Source organism: Strix aluco, chromosome 6 (assembly GCF_031877795.1).
Source record: "Strix aluco isolate bStrAlu1 chromosome 6, bStrAlu1.hap1, whole genome shotgun sequence".
NCBI classification, from domain to species: domain Eukaryota; kingdom Metazoa; phylum Chordata; class Aves; order Strigiformes; family Strigidae; genus Strix; species Strix aluco.
Genome location: NC_133936.1, coordinates 6,876,162 through 6,893,632, shown reverse-complemented (window position 1 = coordinate 6,893,632; position 17,471 = coordinate 6,876,162). Strand labels below are relative to the sequence as shown.

The following is a 17,471-nucleotide window of genomic DNA, read 5'->3' as shown; positions in this document are numbered from 1 at the left end:
GTAGAAGAGGAGGCTTATGTAGTCCATTTGACAGATGCTTGTGGTTATGCTGCACTCCAAAAATCCTGTAGCACAATATATTTCTAGTTAAATCAGAGATGGAAACTGTTACCTCCCAAACCAGGGGGACATTTACAGAAGTAGCTATCCACACTGTCCACGCATGTTCCACTGCCACAGGGGTTTGATTTGCAGTCATTAATATCTTCCTGGCAAAATTCTCCATCGAATCCATTTGGACATAAGCACAGGTATTCACCAAGGCCTGGAGGGAATTTAATATTGGTAACACATGTTCCACCATTGAGGCAGCTGCAGGGTTTCACTCCAACCTGAGAAAGGCAAAAGGGACTTGTGTTAAGATTCTTCTGAATAATCACAACTGAGAGCCATGTTGTTACCCTTTAGGAAGGGATAGTGCAACAGTCATCTACTATTATGAAAACTTATTTCTAACTGATTTCCTTTGTCTAGATAGATGGTCTCATACACAGCATACTTACTTATTTGACTGAAAGCTTGACTTTAAAGGGATTTTTTTTTTTTTCATAATTTAGGTACACATTCTAATTTAGTATAAGAAAAAAAAAATCCTGTTTGCTCTAACAGCAGTTTTTACATAGTATCTGAGGCCAGAACTTGTTCCTTATTGTTCAAAGAATAAAACGAAAAACTGTGGCATTCCTTAGCTGGTCTCTCCCTTCAGGAAAGAGAGGTCCATGGTTGTATTTTATGTATGTACAAGAGCATTTCAACAGAGTCAAACCTCTGCATTATCTCACCTAGTTAAACATAGGTCTAGTTTGAAATGTTTCCATTAAAACTATCTAGGCTCCAGTTTCCCCTTTGCTGTGTGGGTTCAGCAGATTGGCACACTTGATGATAGTGGTTTGACTGAGTTAAAACAGGAATCTTTAGGCATAAAAATCTTTTCTTCACAAAACTGTTCCTATGTCAAGAGTCTGCATCCCACTTTATTAGCTCATCCTATCACAGGATTAATGTTAGGCTATACAATAAAGACAAAGCAATGCACAAGCTCTGCCAAGGAACTTAAAGTGTGGAGTAATGACATAAGAGCAAGACATCCTCTAAAAATATCATTGAGAATGAGTTATAATCTCTCTTTTATAGCTAAAACTTGGTCTTTTATGTTATATGCTTTTCTCTACAATCCAAATGCAGAATGTGAATTTTAAAGCAGATTAATGAACCATTAAAAGGCTCTGCAAGAGTGTTCTTTCAGACAGCAATCAATAGCACTCTCTTGTTCCTGGTGTATATATAGTTTCTGTGTTCTCAGATATTTATTCCATTAATTGATCATTATTGCTGTGCTGGATAATATACACTTATGAGGAAATAGCTGAAGTCTTAGTTTTCGAGACAGTAACAAATTATTAGCTATAATGACAATTGCACCAAAACAATGACATGATAAACAGGTTTGTTTTGTTTTTCCTTTAAAGTGTTCATTTTCTTACCTCAATAGAGTATCTGCTCTGTGCATTGCATTCATCCGACACAGTGAATTCAAAGGTCTGCATTTCTTCTGAATCAACTTTCCAGATAAGAAGACCAGCAGGAGAGAGCCTGGCATCCTGTGGACCAGCCTCTAAGAAGAATAGCACGGCTGACCCTTCTGGATCCACTGCTATTAACTGGTAAACAAAATTCTCACCAATAAATGTCAGCAGCTGGCTGGAGGGGGCCTGGAACACAGGAGGCAGGTTGTCTAAACAGCAAAAATGAAATCATGATTACATAAATTTCGGTTTCTCCCATGTAAATATTCACAGCGTGGTCATTGTAGGAGTGCTCTCAAAGAAGAAGGTACAGAACATACCCTGAGACTAACAGAGGAAACGATTTAGATGTTAGAGGCAGCAAATGGCTCTACCATGAAGTATATTTTTTTTCCTCCTATTTTTTTATGCCTCATAAAGAATTTTTCTCCCATACTGAACTTCGATTACTTTTGATGTGTCAACCGATACATGGGAGATCAGACATGACTCTTATGACCTCCCACTAATCCCCCAATACTTACTAAAACTTTAATTGTATTTCTAATACTTACATATATATTATTTATTTTATATATATCTACCACTCTATCCATTTAAATATAAGTAAACTAAATCTCAATGATGAATGACAAATTAATTGTGTGGGCAACTCAGGGTGGGGAAAAAAGGTGTAACTCTTCCACTGAGTAGACTCTTCTACCTTTACACGAGTAACAATTAAGCCTGAGCAGTCTGACTGAATTGAGTTTGACAGTTCATTGGGAGTAAAGGTCTACTCAGTGCCAGTGAAGGTACATCAGTCATAGGATCATAGAATGGTTTGGGTTGGAAGGGACCTTTTAAAGATTACTTAGTTCCACCCCCCCTGCCATGGGCAGGGACACCTTCCACTAGCCCCGGTTGCTCAAAGCCCCGTCCAACCTGGCCTTGAACCCTTCCAGGGAGGGGGCAGCCACAACCTCTCTGGGCAACCTGTGCCAGTGTCTCACCACCCTCACAGTGAAGAATTTCTTCCTTACATCTAATCTAAATCTACCTTCTTTCAGTTTAAAACCATTACCCCTTGTCCTATCCCTACACCCCTGATCAAGAGTCCCCCCTCCCCTTCCTGTAGCCCCCTTTAAGTACTGGAAGGCCGCTCTAAGGTCTCCCTGGAGCCTTTTCTTCTCCAGGCTGAACACCCCAAACTCTCTCAGCCTGTCCTCACAGGGGAGGTGCTCCAGCCCCCTGAGCATCTTCGTGGCCTCCTCTGGACCCACTTGAGCAGGTCCATGTCCTTCTTCTGTTGGGGGCCCCAGAGCTGGACTCACTGCAGGGGGTGTCTCATGAGAGCGGAGCAGAGGGGGAGAATCCCCTCCCTCGACCTGCTGGTCACACTTCTCTTGATGCAGCCCAGGACATGGTTAGCTTTCTGGCTCACAGTCAGTTTTCCATCCACTAACACCCCCAAGTCCTTCTCCGCAGGGCTGCTCTTCATCTACTCCTCACCCAACCTGGATTTGTGTTTGGGATTGTCCTGACCTATGGGCAGGACCTTGCCCTTGTTGAACTCCAGGAGGTTTGCATGGTCCCACATTTCCAGCCTGTCCAGGTCCCTCTGGATGGCACATCCCTTCCTTCCAGCGTGTCGATCGCACCACACAGCTCGGTGTCATCAGTGAACTTTCTGAGGGTGCACTCAGCTCTCGATGCTGAGATTCTCTGTCCCCAGTGACAGTAGTGCATATCATGTCACTATGGTATTGTTATTTCTAGTGTTGTTGTTTACATTCAGTATTTCCTTAATGAAAGCCTAATTGTACAAAGCTATTTTACAGTATTTACAAATGTTACCTAAAGATACTTTAAATATAAAGAGGCAAGGAAGACAAGATAGAGAAAAGAACTACATTTTATAATTAGAAACCAGGGAAAAGTAAGATTGGATGAGTACCCTGAGGTGACAGCAGCTCTGTGAAGGGTCAGGAATTTTGTCTCCAGGTTCTAAGTCTCCTCAGGCTCAAGTCATCTTTCCTCTTTACCCATCAGTACAAACTGACTTATATCGATATTTAAAGGAATCTTCCCACAATGTAATTTGATCATAGTCGTATTTAACTTAAAGTACATTTCTAACACCAAGGATTAATTTCAAGTTATACTCTAAAACTATAAACTATATACGTATTCTATATACATATATATAAGTACTGCATGTGTCCTTGCATTATGCTTGTGGGAAGTCATCATTAGGAGTTTTTTGTGGTACATATCCTTTTATCAAGCTCTGACTTTCCATAACATGTCTCATATCATGCAATTATTTAAATGTGTTTCTTCACTCATTGCTGCTGTGCTATCAGAGCTTTCTAAACTGCTTGTCCAGCAGATTGTCCTGGCATAACTCTTGAAAGCTTCCATCTATTAATTTACCTTTTATTTCCCAAACACTTAAACCATGGAGCCCATAAAAGTTGTGCCCAAAGTAATCAATGAAATATTGATGCTGGGCATGCATTTACAGATAGACACAAAGGTGTTAACTGGATGGAGTGTAATGAGAAGTTGTAGGCACAAAATAACATAAAATCAGATATTCTGAAAGTAGTCTGTGAATAAGAGTGTTTCTAATTCCACAGAGATCTCCTTGCCATCCAGTGAATATATATATATATACATTCCCAATTATTGCAGAACTTTGAAAAAGGTTTTCACAATTTTGAAAACAAGTCTGACAAACACTTTCTTTTCAATATTTTTGAATTTGGGAATTATTGAAAAGCGAATCATGATCTGTTTCAGATTTCCCGAATCAATTCTAACTTTATAAATTCCAAAACCATGCAGTTTTTCTATTTTAAGCCGTCTTTTGAATTTTAAAATCAACTGTCTCAGTATTAGTAATGCACCTGTCTATGTAACAGTCAGGATCAGCTTATCACTAGAGAAGCTACTGCTGTGGGCAACAAAATGGAAAGACAGAAAGGAGGCAAGGTTTGTGAGTCACAGATAATATCTCTCATTAGACTAAACAATATCCCTTGGGGAAAAAACCACAGCTTTCAGGTGTACAGGATCATCTTCTGGTCTAGCTTACTCATAGGCATTTTAACTACTCACCCAAGTAACATTCAATGGGATTTTTAGTTGGCCAACACTTGGGATGGATCTGCCTACACCTTTTCCTGATGGAGAGTTTAAAATTCCAAAAGCTGGAATTTTAAGACATAAACTAGAGATGTATATTTTTAAATAGATGAGATTCAAAGTGGCTATCCTAGAACTAAAAGGACTCATGAACAACTCTCTCCCTTCCTATTGTGTTCTTACTTCCAAAATTGATTTCAGACAACTTTTGACTTCTGTAATTGTTGAAAACTGTTGGGTCTTTTCTGGTCCTTGTCAAAGGCCTTTCTGTCACCTTTGAGAAGTGTGTGTCTTCTTACTGCTCTCCTCAGCCATATCTCCACTGGAATTATGCACTCCAGCCGCTCTGATAGAGCTCTTGTCATTTCTGCTGCCATACCTTGCACTCTCTAGGAGCCTCTGTCCCTGAGCATCCCCAGCTGTTCCTCAAGGACAAGAGCAATCTTCCTCTCCTTCCAGAAGGGTCCTGCTAAAGGTCACCCTAAAGGAATATAAAACTGCTAACAAACAAAGCAAACTGGCCCTGTCACTCACATACCTTTCTGTAATTTGTTTGTGTTTACAGAACATAAAAGTGCAGAGAAACTCTTTATAGAACCAACATATGAATCTACATAAAAGCAGTAATATACTCTGTATATCGACCAGATGCAAATGTGCTCATGTAAGTGGGGAGATGTGCTGTGAGGATAATGCTGCTAGAAACATGGATTATCTGTAAAGCATGTGGCAAGTAATGGTGGTTGTTTACACTGGGGATGTAGCCATGAAAAAGCTATGATTAAGTCCTCAGCATTCAGGAGGTGCTTCAAAAGTCAGCCCTCTCCATCATCCCTGCCATGACGGGTGGCAGAATGAGCCTTTGGCTTCTGCGGCAATGAAGGTAATGAGTGGCTGATCCCTGTCACTTAGACTCCCTGCCAAGCCAAGGTCTTTTGTGTGGCACTTCATAGGACTTGGCTCAGGGAGAGGAAACAATTCTTCCAGATACCCAAAATATCACTAACGTTTTAAAACCAGTATTTTCCCCCAATTGTTCCCTTAAAGATTTGTACCTGTGAGATGATGACAGAGGTATTCGGGGTCCGTCACATTTAGCTGACAGACTTGGGCACTGCATGGGGCACTGGTATATCAAAATTTCATTTTCAGGTGTTATTTTGTTTTTATTAATTTAAGATTTGTCACATTTCAGCTAGAACAAGATATGTGCCCAGATACATAGTACATGCAGTGGAGTACTGTGCGCTTCTGGTCAGTCTGCATTTCTGGTGCACCCAATTATTTCCACTGCAAACTGTCCACGTGCACTATGCAGGACAGATACATGTTAGACAAATGAACAATGTATTTCATAGACTGGGTCATAAATTCCCAGACAAGTGCTTCTAAATCTTAGAAAAAACTGTCTTACTTTCATTAATAGACCAGGTGAACTTAGAAATGTCAGGTTCACAGAGAAGACAAGGACTGGTAGGGCTTGACTCTCCTTCACCATAGCAAAGTCCATCTATATTACAAGTATTTTCCTGCCAAAAAAGGAAATAAAAATGGGTGGGAGGTAGAGTAAGGTAAAAAGAAATAAGAAAGGCAAGAAATTAGCAGTTAATAATTTCTGGAGATAAGCAGAAACTCACTTGTCTCTTGGAACAATAAAATAGTTTCAATTTAAATACTGATACCTTCTCCCTGACATGGAGAAAATAAGACATGTAAGTTTTCCTGTTTCAGTTTTTGATCCTTGTAACTTTGAATGTTTTAGCTCAGGCAACATGTGATGTTGCTTGCCAGATATGAATGCAACACAATGTGATACTTTTTCATTTCCACACTTCTGTAATGTATATGATCATTATTACCAGCTGTGACTACTGATATGATGATTGTTAGGTAATGCTCAAAAGTGAGCTCCATGAGACTAACAAAAACTGAGATTAGATAAAAGCTCCATTTGAAATTTTAGAATCCTCTTCTGCTAACTTAATTATTTCTGGAGGTGCTTCATAAAAATATGAAAAAACAATGATATAAAAGCAGAATAAAGAAGTGCATTAGATTTAAGGCTTCCATGAGATAGTTGTAAGCAACAGCTGACCTCATGGATGGGGCCTAGGTCAGGCAGAACATCCCAGCAGAAGTTCATGTGGTGCACTATGGGCACAGCAGCCTTTGAGGCTGACCTGGTCCTCTCCTAGTTAGGGTGGCCACCAGGGCCAGGGAGTTCCTGTGGCTTCCACGTGGGCTGGAGACACTTGGGTTGTCTGAGCAGCAAACACAGGGACATAATTAACAGATATAATTAAACATCTATGTCATGGGAAGGTCCTGTGGCAGTTATGCCTTCTGCTTGTAGCCTGTGTTGGGGCACACCTGCAGATAGATTGGACTTTATCTGACATTGCAGATTCCCAGCAAAACATGGGAACACAGGGGATGTCACTGCTACAGTGGGACAACAGGAGGGAGAAGCTACCAGGACCAAAGACAATTTTCTTTTTCCTTTCTTTGGATAGACATTGCTTTTCTGAGACTGTGTGCACTCTTACTCACCTTGTGGTTTCTATCTACTGCTTTATTAGTTTCTCAAACTTATTTTGCAAAGTATAGTAGTCAATGTTTTAAATAATATCATTTTAAGAGTAATGAGTAAGGTAGAGAAACAAAAAGTACTCTTGTAATTCCCCTGACATGATAGAACGTGACAGATCTTCAACATTAAAATCAGGATGTTAATTAGATTTTATTACATTGTTGTTTTCAAGGGTTTGATGTTCTAATGAAAAAGATGCTTTATTCTGATGTGATAGTGTGGTACAGAATGAGGTCCATAAAAGAAGAACACAGAATGTGAAATGGCCTGATATAAAATGTCCCCTAATTGAAACACCTTTTCTGAAAGCAATTTAGTTATTACAAAGTAATGTTATAAGAGGGGTAATTAGAATGTGGTCTGATGAAATTGGAAGTCTAGTTCAAATAGGCCCTTGAAGCATTTTAGGATAGAAATTATTATAATCCCTAGAGAACGCCAGCATATTGAGAAAACATACATATTTCTGAGTTTCAAAATTGTAAGAATAAGGAAAGTATTTGACAAAAAACCCTAACCTAGCTTTAATTGGAATGGTTCTGACACAATTATTTTAATCTGAAGTTTAAGTGGTTCTGTCCTCATTTGGGCCTATAAAGTAATTTCTATTCACTGATTTGTTTGAAAAAAAAATGTGAACTTTCATTTTATTTTGGTAACTGGTATGTTCTTGCAATCAATGAAAGTTTGAAAACTGTATTTTCTTATTTCTGTTAATGAGAACAGTGAGTTAAGATATACCTGATTAATCTTCATTTTATACAAATGCAGACTGGTGGTCTCCTATTCATTCATACTTGGATCAGGGTAGGAAAGCAGGTTGAGCACATTCAAATATCCCACCCAATATCCTCCAAAAGTTTCAGTGAAGCCCCATTGAAAAACAGAAAAGTTGTCTAACACAGCTCTCTAGAAAATAAGAGCAGGGAAGCTCTCTTTTAAGGAATTGGGGATGTTACACTAATAAGTCCACAGGAAAACAGAGGTTTATAGTTCTCTCCAGGCAGTTGTTAGCATGTTGGCAGTTTAAAATGCAACATGAGACTTTTGATTACAGTTTTGAAACTGTCGAAGTGCTATATGTTCGTACTTAGCAGTCTTTAATGTAAGCAAGAATATTTTATGTTCTCTCAAGGGTGGTTTCACATGACAAAAGCTGTATAATATATATCTTAGTATACCTTTTGCTACGGTAGAAAATGGATGTAGAAATTATATACCTTACAGTTACAGTGCCCTCACCAATAGCAGAGACACTTCAAAGGTGAAGTTAAGCTGCCTTTCAGTGGACACTCGTCAGTCTTACACTTCCATTAACAGCTGCAAAGTATAAATATTGTCAACCATGGTCTTTCTGGAAGTGTCTGTCTGAGAAAGGTCCATCATAAAGCATGTTCTATCATGTATTCATACCCCACGTAAATATAAAAAAAAATCATGACAGGAGATTGTGAAAGAGAGAAAAGTGTTAGGCTGTACAGCTGACCTATGAAATAGATTTTCCTTTTCTAAAGCAGTTATTACACACAGTACATCAAAGGGAGGGAGAGGGCTAAGGAAGAGATGAATGATCCATATTAAACCTTTACGATCTTTAAATTACCTTTAATTTACAAAGTCCGGTTGGATGGAATTGGCAGGCCTGGCAGACTGCATCGTACAGGGTCAGCACTCTGGAATTACTGTACTGGAAGCCATCGTTAGTGATCTAAATGATACAAAAATCATCCTTATAAGTAATAATGTTCCATATGGAGACTGTCAGCTCATTTTGGAGCATATACCGTTGCCCCCTTGAACTGGATGCTTGCCAGCAAGATAAATTAAACCACTTGTGAGTGGCTTTACTGCAAGCTAACAAATTGCTTAATGCTCCAAACTGGAAACTATTCATTAATAACAAAAAGATCTTTTGGCTCAGCTGGCATTCAAATTTTCTGATTGCTGTTAGGTTTTTTCTGAGGGTGCTTTTCAATACCTTTATGGAAACTGTACTCAAGTACTACAAGGGGGTCTTTCAAGGAGTTGTGAAATTAAATTAAGATTTTTGGCTGAAGTTCAGGACCACTTTCTTACTAATGGCAAATCAGTAAGTAAACTCCTTGAGATTAAAAAAAAAAAGAGAGAACGCATATTATATAGGTTATTTTAAATTAACCTTAAAAAAAAGTGCTAGGGTGGATAATACCAGAGAGAAACAGTCCTATTTCCATAGCAAGGTACTTTAGAACAGTCACCACCTGTCCCAGCTCACAATTTCCTGTACATGTAGGTAATTTAGAAAGCCTTAATTTAACATTTTTCATATATGAATGCTTACACAATAGGAAAGGGTTAAGGAAGTTTGTATTTTAAGTTTTCTACAATAAAAATTAAGATACCAGACTAGTATGGAAAGGAAGCTTTGTAACACTTCTTGAGAGGTGTGAATGTTAAAGATCACCCCAAAACACTTCTGAAAGCCATGCTGTAAACACTGATGAACACCAGCAGGAAAGTAAAGCCCTTTCTGTCAGGTATTTTTTTACGTTTTGGTTTCTCATAGTCAAACTAAAGCTGCTGTTTAGCAGATCTAACAAGGCCTTTGCTTTGAATCGGTCAGGTACCCCCCTGTCCTCTTGGTATAAAAACAACCCCCAAGCCCTCCTCCATCTCTCCAGTGACTCCAAAGCCGAAACATCCTCAGCTCCTTTACAAGGGACTTTTACAAGGTCAAGAGTATAAAGTTTTTTGATCAATTAATAAACTATTTCAGTCCATAGAAAGAATGTATGTTAAATTGAACAAAGAAGTACTGATAGTAAAAATTGCTTCAATAGTTTTCATAAAAAGCACCAATTATCATAAGTTCACTAAGAATGATTTGAAAGCTCATGGAACATAATACAGTAGATACTCCCACAGTATCACATGTGATGGTTCTCAGCTCAAAATGCACTGTGAGCTAAGAGCATTTGTTTCTGCAGAAGCCAATACAAGAGGTAAACAAGCAGTATTCATGGATATGAGATTGTGGAAGAGAAACAACTTCTTTGGACTAATTTAAATTGGTGCAAAACATCAGTAAAATTCATTGGTCCAGTAAAATTCCTTAGAATTTTAAGGAAATGCTTTAAGGAAAAACATAATTTTTTCCTGGGCATCATATTCAGTTGAGATATTAGACTATTGTGTTATACTGAAGGTAAAAACTCTTTTAAAAGAAATAAAGAATTTATCCTGCAATTTGAGAAGAGAAAAAATAAAACAGGCAACCCCCCTCAAGACCTGCTTTTCTCTGAAAGACAGTGCTTATTGGCAGCAAGCTTTCCATTAAGAATATATTATTCCTAATGCAATTTACATTTCATTTCATTCCTTTACCAGAGCAGCCAATGTTGTCTCAATACCGGTGCACTAATAATGGGTGAAGAAATGGGTAGACAGGGAAAGATATAAAAAGCTATAAAATTACACTAATTGTTCTATCTGAAGTGAGCATTGTGAGTGAAATGCAACTCTTGATTTTTTTTTTAGTCTATATTTTTTCTACTTTCTATTATAAACATCCATTTTGATGTCTGTTTAGAATTGGATTGTTTTATTGCTTTTTTAATTGTTTTTCCATTAGTTACCTTAGTGATGTGGAACAAATACTTCAATGAAACCTAAGCTGAGGAAACCTCTCTTCAAATTCCGTTGGCCCTTAAAAGCCAAACACACGGTTAGAGATGTGCCTTGATTGCTTGGACATACGTATCATCTGGAAAGAAAGAGTTACTACTTCTGGGTAAGCAGTCAGGACAATCAGGAAGTCTGTCACTTCTGCCTGAAGTATTTCATTCATCACAAAACAATCTTGGATATTTGTATCACTCAATCTACATACAATTTGACTTGTACAAATGTTTATAAATGAAAAATGAAAGCTGTAAAAACTTGCTGAATTCAAATTTGGTTTCTGCCTCGGTGGCTTTTTAACAAATATTTTTTCTGCAAATACAGGCAGTGATAATGAATTGAGGATAAGGGAGAGACCTGCTTCCCAAATTAGGTAATTGCCTGCCAGGCTCTTTCACCTCTTCACCCAGGCATCTGTGTGGACAGGCCAAGTCATCTGCTGCCCAAGAAGGAGTTTGTATTTTGATATCTAAACTAATTATACCAAGCGCTCCGGTGTAGACCCATGTACTTTATTATCTACCTTCAGCAGCATGTCATGGAAAGAATGAGCAAAATCTGAAACGTGAATACAAGAACAGGTAAAACGAAAGAGCACTGAGAAGATACTGTTAAGCCCCTGTTCCCCCAACATTGGTAGTGAAAAAAGCTTATGTGAAACTTTGCTGATTCCTCTGTAACTTGATTTGGGGGAGAGATTCTGAAAACGTTGAACAGTAATATTTCCAGAAAGGATTGTTTTGAGTTTTTGTTCTGAAAAATCTTTTACCTACATTTTAAAAAGTATCTATTAGCATAACACAGAAGATCAATGTTGCAGTAAGTCTTATCAGGAATTTTCCGGAGCACGGGTTTTTGAACATCTGTGGAATTAGTTTCAAATCATTTTTTATCTTGAAAAGCTTCATCATTTTGTTCTCTGTGGCACTGTGTAAGGCCAGCTGCCTTTGAAACTGAGCGCTGAGCTCTGCCTTCCCAATTCCATCAGCAAAAAGATCCACAGGAGAACTAGGATTCGCATGCAGACTGAGATGATTTAATTGTGCATTCGCTGCATAGCCATCAACCTGGTTTTTCTGCAGGGTTTGAAGGAGAGGAAAAGGGCAGAAGGCTCACAGGTGCAGAGGTTTTCTTGAACTTAAGTGCAAGGAAAGAGACATTCTATATCTGTTTTGAGGGGAAGAAATGAGAAAAGTGGTACAGACCTCCTGAGGGCTGAAAGGCAGCACTTGAAAGCAAACCATGTTGTAATACACCTGAGCTGCGAGGAAGCTATCCTAGTTACACTGGAGAAACATTTGTGCAGAATGTGCAAAAACGTTAGCTGTCCTTTGGGGCCAGGAAACTCAAGGGTGTCTCCCTCTCAGATCCTTCCATCATGAGGCAGCATTTCATCTCACAGTTGGCAGAGTTCAGTATCTCTTTTGAGAAATTTTGGAGCCCTAAGCAAAGGAGCTGCCCTCCCGGTTCAGCCTCGTGACTGCCCACTCTGACAGCACCTTCTCCAGGAGGAAGGTCCAAGGTCCATTCCAGCAGCCAATGGTCAGGCTCTGCTCCCACAGAGCTCTTACACTAATTTCTTAAAACACAAATCCCACTCTATTTAAAATAAATGACTGGATAGAAAATGTGCACTGCCAAACATATTTCTGTTTCCCCAAAGCCACATGGCAGCATGTGTCCCCAGTCTGGGGTACAGAGAGCTGTGGGATGCAGGACAGGCAGTAACACCACAGTGAAGTGAGTGTTTTACGCATTTCATTTCTACATGCTGCAATTTTCAAAGCACATCTGCAGTCTTCCTACAATGGCAATATATTTTTCTCAGTTATAGAGACTTTAAATGTTCTCAGTCTTATAAAACCAACCAATCTGCAGAAAATAACAATCCAGACTGAGAGTGAGACCAAGGGTAGCAAGCACAGGGTCAATAAGGCACTGGTTTCCTGGAAACATTTAGAAAGTAGGTATCATTTTGTGAATAAAAGGGGCTAAAACTGAAGCAGAGAACCCAGTATGAGTAGATAGTGCACCTGTTTCTTCCTGCAGTCGTTCACGACAAGATCGTGACCATGACTGTGCCATCCCTGCTCACACTGTGCCAGCCCTCACCTGCTGCCCAGGAGCCAGCCAATGCTCTGCTCCTGCACTGCCCAAGCATCGGTCTTGCAAACAGGGAGTCAAAGCTGTCTAATCTATACTTGCTGCCTAATCAGGAGTTTGAGCTGGGGTTTCCAGAAATGAAATACTAATGATGAACAATTGATTAGTACGACTGCATCAATCTCAGGTGATTACTCAGATAAGTGATTGTAATTTGCACTTTTGGATTGTCTACAAAGACACCTATTTTAAACTCATATTGTTTTGGTTGGTGGGGGTTTTTTTTCCCCCTACATGACACTAATGTGAGTATTTCTACATGCATTTTCATTTCTGAAGGGAAGAAAATTTGCTTTGCATTTTAATTTACCGTGACAACTGATTTTTTCTCCTAAATAATTTCTTAGAAATATAAGAAATTCCTACTTTCACTTGCCATCTTGCGAACGGCTCATCACCAGCCACAAAGTGCACAGCCTCTGTCTCTGTAATGTTTAGGAGAGGAATCTGGCAGTCAACAGCCTCAGAGCTGAGAAAATCTGCTTTTGTGGTTTCTTGTTCTCTTGATATCCATTCGCCATTGAGATGCTACAGTAAAACAGAAGGAGAGTGCAGAAACTGAAGGCTCATATAAAGAAATTCCAGTTGTCAACATATGTTTATATTCCTAATTAATAATATAAGGCATTTCCAGATGGCTTATTTAAAAGAAATTATGCTGTTGCTATAGCCACAGTAAAGAGCAAGCCATGCTCATCTATGCATGCAAGTGGTCTATTGATTTAGGAAGTGCTGTGGTCTGTGCTTGGGGTAAGCAGCTGGGATGAGACAGGGTAAGGTGGTGGAGCAGCTTTGCTCCTGGAGCTCAGCAGCCAGCTCGTTGCTCCTTGAAGGCCATGTCAGCTACTTATCTAGATCAGCTGCACAAGACATCACTGCTTGTTAAGAGCCTGCAGAGCCCTGGGCGGGCATGGTAGGCAAATCTCAGCTGTGCCTCATTAGCATGTTAGCACTGAATGGGAATCAGGCTGAACGTCTTTTATGAGGTGGATTTATGAGATGAATCAAACACTTCATATCTCAGTATGCACACTTCATATCTGAGTATGCTGATACACCAAATAATTCAGTCCTAACATTGCCTGTGTATAGTTGTTTATAATAAAATTATAGTGTTAGCAAGAGATGGGTTTAATACTCATTAAAACTTCTGATTTGGTATCGAACTGTGACTAAGAAAATTCAAATAAGAGCCTCTGTAACTATGATGAGGAAGCCTTATATTTAACCACAAAACTTAGCATTCAAATGTGTTTAGGAAAACAACCAAGCGTACCGATTCCAGATGCACAAAATGGGAAATAATATTGTGATTTCAGGCTTCACCAGACTACAGTGCAGCTGAACCAAAGAAGAGTTAAACAAAACCCCACAGAGAAAATTAGCAGGATCACATAGCAGTGTATTTCCAAGGAACCAGTCCTGGAAAGGGCTAAGCTTCTTCAGCTCCCCTCACTCGTAGCAAACATATTGACAACAGGGTTTGAATGTATTTGCACCCCACTGTGGCAGTGAGAGATGATGGCATTCAACACAGTTCAGGGTAAAAGACTTTAATATAAATGTGTCAAATTTTGAGTGTATCATTAATATTTTACAAGCCTATGGGAAGTTGCTTACAATTAATCTGGTGATCTCGCAGTGCAGGTTGGATGACTCTTTGAAGCCGAGGCCAAACACCCGGATCCTGGTGCAGTCCGTGGCACGGACATCGCAGAGACCCCCGTTCTCTAAGCCTGTGATTTCCAAAGCTTGCTCTGAAAGGGTGAGATAGATATAAAGTTTTAAAGAGTAGCACTTACATGCGGTTCTGTTGTGGCTTATGAGAGATTTTGTTGTTGTTCCTGGTTGTTTCAGTTTAATACTTTTCCTTGAGGTCTTCCTTGCCTCCCTGTGAATTTCTCTTGAAAAGAGGAGCAGCAGTTGTCAAAATAGGAAGCATCAAATCTCCAATGAATAATTGCCCCATGCACTCAGGACTGCAAGAAATCTCAGTGAGTGTTATATGGCTCATGGAATCAATTAACTGAACCTGTGGCTTTGTGTTAAAAGGTCGCCCATGGTAATACTTCTGCTGACCCAGGTAACAGGATGGGGGCACAGCTAAGAGGACAGGGTGTCATGCCACAGCATAGAGAAGCATGAGAATGAGAAGTGGAAGCAGGTGAAGATGACCATGCCACCAGGCTCCTCATAATGCAAAACAGCAGTGCAAAAGAGTCTTTTTTTTCAAAAGCTATGGGGCAATGAAAGTAATGATCCTCAAAGGAATGCTTTCTTGTGAGGGTTAAGTCATTAACGGGTGGCACTCAGCTCTGCACAGTGTAAGCACAAATGTCATGCACCAGCTAAGTTTCACTTAAATCCTATTTTGAGGCCTTAAGTGGAGCTTAAGTGATGTACAGCCTGTGCTGCCCTCCTTACAAGGTTGAATTTTACCTGTTACTGTTTTTAAAATGTTTTATGATTCTCAGGTAAAGTTTCATTTGTGTTCTGTTCTACTTTAGGTATTCACCATTTAAAATTGCTCATTGCTTCATATTGGGGTTATTTTTACAGAGTGAAAATGCAAGTTCATTAGATAGCAGAATTCACATCTCTAGAAAAAATATAATTGGGCAGATATTTGCATTGGCACTTGCATAGCACAACACTCAGAAGGTCTCTAATATCCTATGTCGACAGCAGCAGCCAGGAACATGGTTTAGTATTTTTGTTGATAATATTTGTAGTTCTAACGGTTAGGAGAAGCCACTATGGTAACAACACAAAGCAGAAAATTTGCTTCTTGTTTCCTGAGCAATACTTAACAGCAGGGGCATGACCAAGAGCCCTTGGAGGCATGCCATGCACCAGCACAGTGCAGTGCAAGCCGATTTCCCTGTTACATGGTGGGGAGAGGCTGTTTAGCTTTTCCTCTTCCCTGCCCCATCACCACTGCTCTAGCAAAACAATATTGCCCATCAATTTTCTTTGAGCTGTAGCTTATCTAAAATAGAAGCTCTGTGGTACCTAATATTTTATTAGTATATCGGTTCAGCTCTGATTCAAGGGGCCAAATACCCTGAGCTGAGATGACAACCTTCCCCAGTACCTCACTGTTCCTTTAGGACTCTTCCATTTAAGCTGTAACTAGGATGAATGCAGTTTAAACACTGCGATCCCACCAGATTGCAGCCTATAACAACATAGCTGCGTGACTCTCATTTTTCCAGAGAAAGGAAGGAAAGCAACATAAATGCGAAAAATAGTGAAAATACTCTTTCTGTACTTCTGAAATGCTTTTAGCTTTTTCTTTTCTTTTATTGATTTTATTGCAGCAGTATTAGCAGCGCTGTTGGACTCTTGGCAATATTTACAAGAAGAGAAATGGTTTACAACTTGTCAGCATTCATCAGTTAGTTGTAGATTCCTGTAATGTACAAAACTATTAGTCAGATGTAGTGATCGGTTTTGATAAATTGCCTTCTTCTGTGGTTAGCGCATAAAAATTAAAAAAAAAAAAAAAGCTTCATTATGCTTTTCATGAGATTTTAATAGTTAGCCCCACTAGTACTGAGGTAGCTCAGACTACATTAACATTTCCATTGCAGATTTTGAGGCTTTTGTGGGCGAGGTAAGATCTCATAGCCTGGGAAGGGGTGAGGCATGGGAGTGTGCTCCTGCAGCTGTTCCTCTCCCAGGAAGGCAGTCTCACGCTGGTTGCTTGTTGATGAGCCCCGCGTGCTTCCCCAAGGTTTTCCTTACATTTTTATGAGCATCCTGACACTACTGTGACACCATCGTGTCAGGACCAGGGCAAGATTATCCAGCCTCAATGCTTTTTGAAATGACTGATGGAATCAGCACAGCATTTTGTATTTATTTGTCTCAAACCATTCTGTACACACTTTTTTACAACATCTTTAAACTGATCTAAATCTGGAGGAAATATGTTGCCATATAGGCTTTGGATATCTTCTCTCAAGATTTGCCATGTTGTGAGTTAATCAGGATGAAAATGAAATTTCTTTTTCTGGTGAAAGGGGTAAAACGTTCATGGAAGAAAAATGTGCCTTGTGTTTTCTGTAGTCTGATGAAGGTGGAGAAGGAGGGGACTGAGATGGTGTTCAAGTGGGCTTTTTTCTGTTGCCTCAGCTGGCTGTGTCAAGCCATCTTCAGCTGGGAGCACTCTAAAGGGAGGAATACACAGCACGGTTGTGAGAGAGACCATATTTAATTTAATGCTCTATTCCTTTATTTCTGGCCAGCTGAAATGTGATACTGAGGAGGTGGTGGAGTTCCCATGCAGATTTTTACCAAGGCTTTTCATAGGGGATGTTGGGAGGAGAGTAAGAAGAGAGTGAAAGTCTGATGGAAAATTAAAGTAATTATAATGGCTCCTTTTTAAACAAATGGATACT

General features: G+C 39.5%; 1 protein-coding gene across 1 annotated transcript in view; it reads right to left on the bottom strand.

The window, feature by feature from the left end:
- LOC141925065 (von Willebrand factor D and EGF domain-containing protein-like) overlaps window positions 1-17,471 on the bottom strand; it is a 188,201-nt gene that overhangs the window by 71,491 nt on the left and 99,239 nt on the right. Inside the window, exons 12-17 of the mRNA XM_074828546.1 lie at window positions 14,689-14,825; window positions 13,435-13,596; window positions 8,849-8,953; window positions 6,070-6,184; window positions 1,485-1,735; window positions 113-332 (exon numbers count right to left, since the gene is read on the bottom strand). Coding sequence (XP_074684647.1) covers window positions 113-332; window positions 1,485-1,735; window positions 6,070-6,184; window positions 8,849-8,953; window positions 13,435-13,596; window positions 14,689-14,825 — 990 coding nt within the window. The remainder of the gene's footprint in view (window positions 1-112; window positions 333-1,484; window positions 1,736-6,069; window positions 6,185-8,848; window positions 8,954-13,434; window positions 13,597-14,688; window positions 14,826-17,471) is intronic.